General features: G+C 45.5%; 1 protein-coding gene and 1 long non-coding RNA gene across 4 annotated transcripts in view; one reads left to right on the top strand and one right to left on the bottom strand.

Annotated features, from left to right (window-relative positions):
* The window catches only part of RETREG1 (reticulophagy regulator 1), a 150,403-nt gene extending 143,565 nt beyond the window's left edge, over positions 1 to 6,838 (bottom strand). For both annotated transcript variants that reach the window (XM_073993172.1, XM_005556612.5), the window contains exon 1: positions 6,493 to 6,838. Coding sequence is in view for 1 of the 2 variants with exons in the window: in XM_005556612.5 (XP_005556669.3) it covers positions 6,493 to 6,812 (320 nt within the window). In the remaining variant the exon portion in view is untranslated. The remainder of the gene's footprint in view (positions 1 to 6,492) is intronic.
* Positions 6,839 to 7,801: 963 nt separating this feature from the next.
* LOC107129912 (uncharacterized) overlaps positions 7,802 to 12,511 on the top strand; it is a 73,447-nt gene continuing 68,737 nt past the window's right edge. For both annotated transcript variants that reach the window (XR_012413593.1, XR_006699011.3), the window contains exon 1: positions 7,802 to 8,028. This is a non-coding gene — a long non-coding RNA (uncharacterized lncRNA). The remainder of the gene's footprint in view (positions 8,029 to 12,511) is intronic.

Consider the following 12,511-nt stretch of genomic DNA (forward strand, 5'->3'; position numbering starts at 1 on the left):
CTCTGTAATACTGAAAAAAGTAAGCCCTAATAGTCTCCTATTGTTCTTTAGAGAGATAGAGTAGAAAAATCATTGAATTTAGGGAAAATGGACGCTGCTTCATTATCCAGCATCAGCCCTTATCTAAGACTGTGCCAACACAGCAGCTACTTGCCATGTGTGGCTATTTAAACTTACACTTAAATAAAAGTCAAATGGCATTCTGAGTCCCACTAGCCACATTTCACATGCTCAACAGCCACAAGAAGCTACCATAACAGGTGGTGCAAAGGCAGACTATGTCCATCATTGCAAACATTCTATTAAACAGAACAGGTCAACGTCAGCTTTGGTGTTCAGTTAACTTCTCTGGGCCTCTCGTTTCCCCCTGTGTAAAATGGGAACAACACACACCTCACTGGGTTCCTGCAAGGTGTAAATACGATGCTACATGTGAACACCCTTTATAATAACTTCAGTAAAGTTTGACAAACTGTTAACTATATATAACTATACATATAGCCATACTTTGACAAAGCGCTAGATGATATATATTTACTTATTTTTAAGAGTCTAACAACCAGAAATAGTAGCATCTGTAAAAGGGAGTTATTGTCCACTGTAGTAAAGAAATTCTGTCTCAGGCTCTGAGGCTAGAAGGACGCCATCCAGGAGGCAGGGAGAGCGCACACAGTGGTCAGGCCACCTCAGGAATGCTGCATTCCAGGCAGAATACAGATGAACTGAAGCCCGGCCAGAAGGATCTGCAAACCAGACAGGACAGTGGTGAGTGGAGGCGCCCAGGATTTCTCAGCCAGGGAAGAGAAGACTCAGTGGGAATCAAGAAGAGAATGGATTTGGAAACAGACAAAGGGCAGTCCTGGGGAGGGGCCTACATCCTGGGCAGCTGCGAGACAATCAAGCAATGGCCTTCATGTAAGGAAAACACCAGTGAGTGCCGCCCAGCAATGGAAATGCTGCCTTATGGAGAAGATAGCTCACAATTCCAGAACGTGCTCAAACATAGAGGTTCTCAAACTGGAACATGTATCAAATCACCTGGAGAGCTGGAGAAAACCCAGATGCTTGGGCCCACCTGCAGAGATTCCTGTTCAGTGAGTGTGGAGGAGGCCCATGATTTTGCATCTCCAGGTGACACTCATGATGTGGATGCTGCTGGACCAGGACCTCATTTTGAGAGCCATGGCTCTATCACAAGCTGGGGCACCCCATTCATGCTGGCAGAGAAGGGGCGCTTGACATCAAGTGGGAAGTTGAACCCTGCAACCTTCCAAAACAATTTGACAGCGGTGCTCCAAGAACTCTTGGGAGGTCCTGCTGGCATTCAAGACTGCCTGGTGCCCAGCCTGAGACGCCTGAAAAGTCAGAGTGCCCCAGGTCTCCTGCCAGGGGTGCCCCTGTGTGATCACCTCAGGCAAATCACTTTCTTACAGTTTTAGTATTTATACCAATAGAAGGTAATGCCATCGTCATGAAATGCCACAGGCACTAAGGAAAAAGGCCTATGCGTGGACTTTTCTAAATGCCATGGTCTCCAACCATGGGTTCAAACCCAAATCACATCACAGACGCTTTCTAGGCTGCAGAGGTAACACGCCTAAAAGAGGAGCTGCATCATAAGCCACTAAATTTCAATACGACAATCAGCAAGACTTAGGAGACAGACCTTTTACTCCATTCTGTGCCTATCCAAGGCAACCATCAGGATTTACCACATTCCTCACCAAAAACAGACACTTCACACAAAGATTTCTACCTGATGCTTTCCAATAGCTTTATTCATAATAGTCAAACATGAAAACTACCTGAGAGAACATCAACTAGCAAATGGATAAACAAAGTGTGGTACATCATCAAAGTGATACACTACCCAGCGATACAAAGCAGCAGATCACTGGTACACACAGCAGAGATGAATCACAAAACTATGCTGAGTAAGCAAAGCCAGACACAAGAGACATCACACACTTCAGGAGGCCGAGGCAGGCGGATCACCTGAGGTCAGGAGTTCGTGACCAGCCTGGCCAACATGGTGAAACCCTATCACCACTAAAAATACAAAAATCAGCCAGGCGTGGTGGTGGGTGCCTGTAGTCCCAACTACTCGCGAGGCTGAGACAGGAGAATCACTAGAACCCAGGAGGTGGAGGTTGCAGTGAGCCGAGATCACACCACTGTACTCCAGTCTGGGCGACAGAGTGAGACTCCATCTCAGGAAAAAAAAAAAAAAAAAAAAAAGACATTACCCTAAATAACACAATAACACGAAGCTTTAGGGAAGTCCAACCTCGTCAACAGTGACAAAAACAGATCAGTCCCCAGGGGTGGGTGCTGACAGAAGAGGGATGCAAAGAAGCCTTTAAGGGTGATGAAATATTCTAGCTCTCGACTGCTAGTGCGGTTACACAGGCATATATAGCATATATAGTACATATGACTGTATACTTACAGTATGTGCATTTTATTGGTGGTAAACCACAAAAAGTTGATATTGTAAAAAAAAAAAAAAAAAAAAAACCCAACATTTTCTATTACATTGGGCTCATTCTATTTCAGGATGTGCTTACAAGTATAACATCAGTTGCTTCTGAGAGGAAACTGCGTAGACAGGGACAGGCGTGGGAAGACATCAAAATGTTTACCCTTTTGTACATTTAAACATCTGAATTGTAAGGCTACGTTAGTTAATTTTTAAATAAATAAAATTTTAAATGAAGGAAAAAATTCTAAAAACATGCTCTTCATTGGTGAAATGAGTGAGATATTATTATCTGAGGCCCCTCATCGCCACAAAACTATGCGACTCTTGCCCAATCTATTTCAGTTGTGGGAACCCTGCTTTTTGAGACAGGCACTCTACGTGGCCTCTATTTTACCAAACCCCTCTGAGTTCTCAGTGAATATCGTTTTTTAGCATTTTTTCATATTTTAGTATTTTTCATAAAATACATCATAGATAAGAATGCAGATGTGTGTGTCTGCCTTATGTATCTGATTCGAGAATGTCTTTTATTTTCTTTGTAGTTTTATCTCGTATGTGTGTATCCCTGACCAATCCTGTTCAGTTTCTGCACCATTTAAAACTTAATTGAATCATTCAGCATATATTATTCTGTGCATCTTTTGACCAAAATTACATTTGTAAAATTCATCCCTGTTGTTGCTAAAGCTGTATTTTCATTGTTTTATGGTATCACAATGTATAATAAATAAATGAACCACAATAAACTTATCCATTAAATTATTTGTGGACACTTCTGCAAAGTATTGTTTTGGTCCCTGTTGCCTATAGAAAAAACAAATCCAAACATACAACATAGCATCTGAGGCAACTACTGACCCCACAAACCACCTAGCCAACCTTATCTCCCACCACGTTTTCTACCAACCCATGCTGCCATTGCATCTGCACACTGTGTGGTGGTTGAAACATTAGGTACACCTTCAAGATGCTATTGTGTTCATTGTATTCCAGGGTTAGAATGCTCTTGATCATGTACTAGATCTCCCAGATCACTCCTGTCCACTGAGGTCTGGTTCAAGCATGATCTTCTTATCAAGAACCCCACAATCTCTTCCATCCACAATACCACTGTTCCCAAAAACCATATCAAAACGAATTATCCTTTCCCGAATCTTCCACCTCACTTAATTCATGCAACTTTGAGTTATACCCGTTGGTTACGGCTGTGTCATAATTTTTGCCCAAAATCTTGCAGATAATGGGCAGGTAATAAATGTTGAAGCTTTTGAGTCAAATTCAGACTCCTAAAACCCACTGCTAATGCCAGTCATTAGTCATTATTTTTGAATGCTAAACCATTCAAAAATATCTCTTTAAAAAGTTTATTTCTACAAAACTGAGATAACATCAATTAAAGTGAAAACAACATCCCATTGCTTAAGACAGATTTGGTTGGGTTCCTCATAGTTTTAAAACTGATTTTTTTTTTTTCTCATAGAAAATACAGTGCTTTAGAGTTCCCAAGACACGGAAGGTTAGAGTACCATATAATTTAAGATCAGTTGAGAAGACATACATTATTTAAAAAAAAGTAATGTCCTTGAAAATCATTTTAACCCCCAGAGCAACAAATAAAAGGGAAAAAAAACAAAACTTTAATGACATTAATAAATGGGTCATAAATTCCAATGAATTATAATGCAAAAGCAACAAGTAATTCTGAATTTAAAGAACAGGACAGTCATCATTGTCAAAGAAAATACATGCATGGAATGCAGATGCCACAAACAGGAGATGAAATAAAACAGATAAGGAGAAGGCTGTATCTAGGTGGAATGGCTGGCCAATGTTTTCCTCTCCATCAGTCATAAATAAAATGGTTGGAAGAAAACACCCCTGAATACTACCAAATATGCCTTTCAATTATTTTATGCAAAAACATTATTTTCAATAGGTGTCATTAAAGAAAACATCATAGAAAAAAAAAGTTGGCAACTCATGTTACAGAAATAGGCTAAAGTCTTTAATATAAAAACAGCTCCTATAAATCAGTAAGGAAAAGAACGATGGCCTACTTGAAAAAAATAGACAGGTTATTTATAAACAAAAATGCTGATAAAAGGTAACTGTAGTGGTTATTAAACATAAGATAAAATGCTCAGAGAATTGCAAAATAAAAACATTTTGGGATAGTCTTTTTCACCTATCAGATTTATAGGATCAAAAAGTTTCATAAAATATTCTTGGCAAGGGTGTAGCAAAGTAGGCAGTCACACACATTGCTGGTGGGAGTATCAATTGTTAGAATCCTAAGGAACTGCATGCAATATGGTGATAGCCATCAAAATTACAAGTGCACATGCCATCTGACCCAGCAATTCCACTTCTGGGAAGTTCTCTAAAATACTTGCATACATGCAAAATTATGCATGTACAGGGTCATTAGCTATAACGCTGAAATAGCAAAAGCTTGGAAACATTACTGCCTCAGTAGGAGACAGGTTAAGTAATTTGAGACATCCTTACAATAGAATTCTGAAGCAGCTGAAAAAGAACAAGGAAGCAATCACCAAGAAATACTAGGAAAAGGGAGAGCTCATATGGTATTCCACAATTTGCATAGAATATGGTGTATTTGCTGAAATGTGCACTATCTGGAAAGAGACACAGGAAACTAGTAACATTGGTTGCCTCCGTGAGGTAATTGGGCGGCCAGGGACTGGGATGAGAAAGAGATTTTCAAAATGCTTACCCTTTTGTACCTTTAAAACTTTTGAACTATGAGACTGTATTCGATTTTTAAAGAAATAAAATTTAAAATTAAGAAATAAAATGTTAAAAACATTGAAAACATTAGTGAGACACAGCCCTAAGACTATTAGACTATTGCCCAATCTAGCATAAGACAATATGTCCTTCTTATTTGAGTGCTCGCATAACTCCATAATAAGATAGATTTGGAATAAACTCTAGAAACACAGGTAGCTAAGAGACCCAAAGTTAATCCACTTTCAGGGACCTCCGACAAGACAGAGCTCGTTTTAAGAGAAAACACCAGGACAAGTAGAGATCTGCAGGAAATATTCACCTTGCTCAAGTTAACCTAGAAAATGACAGGCTATTTTGTGCAATTTATTTCTCAACTTTAAGGTTCAGAAATCTCTGTCCTGTAACAAGGTATCTGTCACCGGAGCTCTGATTATTCTGCACCGTGTGGGTCATGTTTGTTATAAGAACACTTAGAAAACAAAGAAAGCTTTTCTCCGCCCTCAATAGCGTGGTAACGGATGACAGGACGCCACTTTCAACGAAGGAGACAGACACTTCCCTGGCCTTCCTGGTGAAGAGCGCCTTTTGGAGAGACAAACCTGTTGCTCAAGAGCTGAGCATTCCCGTGTATTCTCCCTGTACTTCACCTAAAAATATACCTGTTTTCCACACTGGGCACACCCGGGGGTGGGTGCTGGGCATACTCCACCTGCTTGTTTGCCTCCCGTTTTCTCATCAGGGAATAAAGACAGTAAACCTAACCCTTCAGGGGAAGGAAAAACAAATCATTCGGGGTCCATCTCAGGTGACTGATGAATGTGGCACCGTTTTGAACGTGTACCTAATCTGGTCCAGATATGCCTGCTGGGGCCGCAAGAACGAAGACACGTTCAAGCATGTTTGCTCCCGCAAGCTTGGGCGAGCAGGTCAAGACCTGAGAGTTTTAGAAAGCAGGGGCGAAGTTTTCAAGTACGATGGGAACACCTGTAGGTGCAGGTGCCTGCGGGTCGGCCGACCACCTCGCATCTGAGGCTGGATCCCCACACGGAGGACGACAACTGCTCATAGGGACGTGCGTCCGGAGGAAAGTTGCGGTGAGTGTCTACCTGTTCGAGACCGGTGGCCGAGAAAGTGGGGCAGTGCTGACAATTCTTCCTCCGCAGTGTCCCGCGGGCTCCCCCTGCACTGGGTCCCCGGGGCCCCGGGCGCCCCAAGGTCACCTGCCCTCCTGAGCGCCCCCACCTTGCCCAAGCTCTCACCAGAACAGCAGGTTGGCAGCGACGAAGCCGAGCAGGCTCCGCAGCGGCCTCTTCCAGCTCAGCAGCTCGTCGGCGCGGCAGCCCAGCCACAGCACCGGCTCCCCAAGTAGCCAGGTTACCGCGGCAGCCGCCCGGCCCGCGGCCTCCTCCACCTGCAGCCCCTCGCCCTCCGCCGCCCCAGCCTCCTGCGCTTCCTCCTCCTGCTGCTGCCGCTCTCCGGGGGGTGCCTGGGGCGGCGGCGGCGACGGCGGCGCCTGCTCTTCGGCTGCGGGAGCTGGGCATCCCTCCGCGGCGTGCTCCGGAGGCGCCGGGCTCGCCATCTTCAGCTGGGCTTCCAGGCGGGGACGGGGCCGGGCGCGCGCGCGGGCGCGCCTGGGTGTGGGCGCCGAGGGCGGGGCGGCGGCGGCAGGTCCCGGAGCGGGGCGCGCACCGCGGGGCGCAGGCGGCTGGGGGCCTTGTGACGTCACGGGCCGCAGAGGGGGCGCCGCCCGGGGAAGTGGGTGCGGGCGAGTTCGCGCAGGGGCGGGGCCGGGGGCCGGGCGCCGGGGCTGGGCGGCGTCCCCGGGGGGCTCCGGGCTCCTCGAGGGCCTCTCCGGGGACACAAGGAAAACGACCTTCTTTTCTCTTGCAGCGGCGGGGGAGGGCGAAGTGGAGGACCGCTGCTCGGTTCCGTATCCAAAAGGGACCCAAGGCTACAGGCAAAATAGATTGGACATTTTCACTTTCTCAAGCCAGGGCCACCGGTCGCCCAACCAGCAGCCACTGAGGGTGGTATCGGGGCGCCCCTTCCCCTGGCAGCGTATTTCAGCCCCCAGAAACATCCCCCACCTCGGCCATCCCCAGTGCCTTTGCAGGGACAGCAGCACAACCATAGCAGAGGTCTTGGGCACCCTGGGAATAATGTGCTGGTGTAAATGTTGGATTGAGAAATGAAAAAGCATTTGGGATCAATCTGGGGCCCTCTCGTTTGACACGGGAGGAAACACCAGGCCGCAGCGTTGGGGGAAGCTGCTTCCTTTCTCTCTCTTCTTTCTCTTTCTCTCTCAGGTGCTTCCTTTCTCTCTTCTCTCTCTCTCTCCCTCCTTGTGGCTAGGTGATCTGGCTCAGACGCTCTCTCTCTTTCTCAGGTGCTTCCTTTCTCTTCTCTGTGTGTGTGTGTGTGTGTCTCTCTCTCCACTTCTCCCCCTTTCTCCCCCTCCTTGTGGCTAGGTGATGTGGCTCAGACTCTCTCTCTCTATCTCTTTCTCTCTCTCTCAGGTGCTTCCTTTCTCTCTCTCTTCTCTCTCTCTCTCTGTCTCTCTTCCTCCTTGTGGCTAGGTGATCTGGCTCAGAAGTGCACGTTGGTCCGCGCCTGCGGGGAGCTGAAAAGCAAAAGAATGGACCTGTGCACGTGTCAAGCAAGGTTTGGCCTGCTTTGAAGACAGTGATTTCAGAGCCACTCCGGCCTCTACGTCACAAGCAAGCATCACGGCAGTGGTGGGGCGGCAGGTGATCCTGAGACCTCCTATGCCATCTCTTTGGCCCCGGTGCTTCTGGGTGAGTGTGGGGAAAGAGGAAAAGAGTTCATGGTTTATGCTTTTCACCATTTGCATTTTTAAATTTTTGTTTTCTTTAATCTTCCTGGCCTTACTTTTACTCTAGAATGACAGGTCCTTCCCACTCATCCTAAGGGTTCTATCTGCGGATGAATCAGGGCATCTCATATCCCTTTACTGGCAACCAGCCTGCCTGCACAGGATGGAAGGGAGGGCAATTAAATTCTCTGCGTCAAGAGAGCCTCTGGGGGAATGTTCTGTAACGCTCCTCTGGGTGGTCATTGTAAACCTCTGTGTATACACATGCGGAATCCATTGATCTGTACATTCACTGCAGGTGTCTGTACTTTACTGTGTGTTGTACTTCAAAGGGGGTATATTCCCAGAGTCCATGCAAAGGCTTACTGAGCGCCTACCGAGTACACAAAGCATTGCTAAGCTCTGTGGATGCAGCTTCTGCCCACAGGAAGCTCCCAGTCTGATGAGGGCCTAATTACAATTGTGATATCTGCCACATCAAAGACGCAATCGCTAAGTGCTAAGAGATCCCTTAAACTGTGCATCCAAAATTAGGGGAGGAGTGGAGAGATCAGGTTTCAAGAGGGTTTTGTAATAAATGGCCTCTGCCCTAAATTGTAGGGCCCCCATTAGTGTGGGGATTGGGGACAGGGGCAATAACTGCTGTTGGGAATTCAACAGGAGAGGAGGCCTGGGGTTGCAGGTGGAGACGCACAGTTCCTTAAGTAACTCCCAAAGGGAATAGTGGACCTTGAATGACCCCTGGTAACAGGAGGCTTAGTTTTTAACTAAAGGTGATACAGAACAGCTGGCACTTCCGACTTCCCTTCTTAGGAGTATCCTGATAACCCGATGGAAAGTGGCCTGGGTGGTAAGGAAAAAGCAACGTGGAAACAATTCAGGTTTCATCCATATAAGAAAGACAGTTTTTTTCCCAGGTGTGGGTCCTCCCTCTTGGCAGTAGCAGAGAAGTTTTTGAAAGATAAATGATGCTTTTATTGTGTCATTTGGCCTTTGTTTGGCGCTTGATACAGCCCAGGGTTTGCTATTCTAAAATCTGTCACTAGACAGAAGTGTGCCGCAGCCAGTGTGGAGAACATGGGGCAGGAGAGAGGAAGAACCAGGTGTCCCCATGCCCCAGACCAGTGCTGATGTGCTACCAGAAACGGGTTTGCAAGATTAAGCACCCCCCTCCTGCTTCCCCTGAATTCTAATTATTGTTGCGAGGATCTGTTGAAGTAGTAAAAGCTGCTGGCAACCAAGACACATAAAAGCTAAACTCCAGTTGCTGTGTGTAGTTTCCAACACTTATTTATTATCTCTGTTTAATAGTAAACCTGCCTCCCCACAGTTATGTGTTGTAAAGTCTATCCTTTCTCTCTCTCAAAATTACTATGGAGAAAATGCTACGCAAATGGTTTTGCATAGACGGCTGGGCTAATTAACCTGTCCTTTTCACCTCCAACCTCTAATAGTTACAAACAAACTGACACAAGTAGACACTGGAATAGACATACAAATGGTGCTGCTGGGTGGAATTTTGTTGTTGTTGTTTGATGATATTTGTGATGCTTGAGTAATTTATTCATGGCTAAGATCACAGAAACATAATGCTAACAATGGTTGAAATCAACCTCGTCCTCTAGTTTTAAGAACACGTCACATTCTTGAACTCCTGCAGGTAACCTTACTAAGATTCTCTTCTGAATTTTTATTGCTATATATTAGGAACAGAGTGATTAACACTAGTGAGCTAGATGATTTGACAATATATATCTGAGAAAAGGAAACTGGAAATGCATCTGAGAAAAAAAAAAGTCCATAGCCGCTGAATCTGAGACAGTTTAGAAAATGAGACAGCTCCAGTAAAGTCCAAATACATGTAAGAACTCTCTAACAGAGGCCACTCACCTTTCTCGTGTAAGAGTATGTGGAAAGCTTGTAATAGGAGAGAAAAATAATGAATAATTAATTCCCACTACAGGAAGTCTCCTAGGGCAAAATCAAGTTAAGACTTAAAAGGATGGAGAAATGCCACCCAGGCATAATATTTTGGGGAAATTTCTTTTCTCTAAAATATTATATATTAGAATATTACAGTAGCTCCATGATTCCTTAAACAAAAGGAGGCTCCTTGAAATGGTTTGGCTCTGTGTCCCCACCCACATCTCACCTTGAATTGTAATAATCTCCACGTGTCAAGGGTGGGACCAGGTGTAGATAATTGAATCATGGGCGCCGTTTCCCCCGTGCTGTTCTCGTGATACTGAGTTCTCACAAGATCTGGTGGTTTTATAAGGGCCTTCTCCCTTCACTCAGCACTCATTCTCGCTCCTGCCGCCTGTGAAGAGATGCCTTCCACCATGATAGTAAGTTTCCTGAGCCCTTCCCAGCCATGCGGAACTGTGAGTCAATTAAGCCTCTTTTCTTTATAAATTACCCACTCGCAAGTGTTTCTTCATAGCAGCATGAGAATGAACTAATACTATACTTGTGTACATGTTGTATTGTTTATTAGCCTGCAGATAGCATTTTTTGTGTCGATAATTTTATGAAACCGTTTCTACCCTCCTCTCCTTGCTATTATACTCTGTTCCTTATTCCTAAATTTCCATAATTTTCTTGTCACTACGAAAAACTGGATAGTTCACTCTAAGCACGGATAAGTAAGAGTATCACACAGCATCAGCAGCAACAGAGCAGCTGGAAAGGAAGGAAGTTCATCTCCCAGGTCTCTAACCCGACTTCCAAGGCCCAGCCCAGTGCCTGGTTCACAGAAGGAATTCACTGTTTCTACTTATGTTGAATGTCTGTTGTGCGTATACAAACTGAAATATTCAAACTAGAATAGTCTGTGTTTGACAAGCATTCTGTAAGGGATGTGCTTACCAGAAAGATAGTGGCCAAGATGTTGGCCACCCAGATATCAGTTGGGGTACTGCTTCCTAATCCCTAAAAGGAGTTTTTTTTAAGGCTTCAAAATGGGTACTTGAAAAGAACTAAGGTCACATGACAACAAGTATATCCTCCAAGGAGGCCTACCTGTCTATCCCCAGGTACACACATAAACACACACACCTATGATCCACAGGGGTGACTGCAGGACATTAACTTCCAACCCCTTCCCAACAGGAATCTGAACCAGCAGACAAAGTACTGCCGGGTCCTTGCTGCAGCCTCTTCCCCCACCCCCTTTGATGGTCCCGGTTCTGCATCATTGTACTTGCGTATCATTCACTCATTATTTCTTCAGTGCTTCATTCACTAGTCATCAGACATTCCTGAAAGGCTGACTGTGGGCTTCTGGTAAGATGAAAAGGACTGCTTATTTCTTTCATGGTGCTTAGGGCATAGACAATGGATAAAGACCCTGAAGAAGGTGCTGGGCAAAGGGAATGGGGAAGCCTGACGTGCACAGTCTGGAAGCAGGAGAGGAGCCAACACAGCCCTCAGTGGAAACCTGGAGGAGATCTAAGCTGGAGGATGGGGTGGGAGGAGCAGGAGGCTACTCACAGTGGGGCTCCTCCTGTATGATGCTAGAAGCTTCTGCTCTGTCCTGAGAGCAACAGGGAGCCATGGGTGGGCTTGCAGCAGGAGACAGAGGGGCTAGTCTGTGTTTCAGAAAGATATCTCCAGACCTTAGAGGACATAAAGCCTGGCAGAGGGAAGGCACTGTCAGAGACTTTTCCCTTGTCATTCTCTAGAATGAGGGAGGAGGAAGAACCAGTTTGGAAGGGAGGCTGACAAGTTTCATTTTTGAAAATGGATCTGCATTTGGGTATCTCTGGAGATGCCAGTAAGGTTGTCGGGTACAGGGTCTGCAGCTCAGAAACCAGCAGGCATCCTGAACAAGACAGATCCAGGCAGACAGAAAGGCTTGTAGGAGAACTTGGCAGAGGGCATGACCAAGAAGAGTTCAGAGGCACTGGCCAGTTCCGTGCGACTGCATGGGGGCATGGTATGTGATGAGACTTTTGGATAAATAGATCAAATAAAAGAAAGTTTTAAGTATCAGTAACAGAATTTTAGAAAAAAATCCTGTGAGCAGTAGAGAATTCCTGGAGTTTGTGGGTTTCTGTGTTGTTGACTTTTACCAAGGAAGTGATAGAATCAAAGCAGCAGTGTCCTGAGGTCCCGGGAACTCCAGGCTGACTTCCATCCTCAAAGCAAAACTGTGTTGTGATTCTCTCTAAATCCAGGTCTGCAAATCAGGCCTCCAGTCTCAAGGGGGTATCTTCCATGCTAAAAATAGATGAGTGGAATGCAATGGAATAGCTATGAAAGTGACATCGCACAACCCTTCCAAGTGTATATTTGGCTTGTCACCTGTTACTAATTTTAGTTCATTAGAAATCAGGCACAAAATGTGGCGACGCTTGAGGCTATGAAAATGGCTGCAGGCCCTGCAGTCAGACCATGTCACACATGCCCTCTTCAGTTATGCATACATGCTGCAGTCGGGTGCT

The sequence above is a fragment of the Macaca fascicularis genome, chromosome 6 (assembly GCF_037993035.2).
Source record: "Macaca fascicularis isolate 582-1 chromosome 6, T2T-MFA8v1.1".
Taxonomy (NCBI): Eukaryota; Metazoa; Chordata; class Mammalia; order Primates; family Cercopithecidae; genus Macaca; species Macaca fascicularis.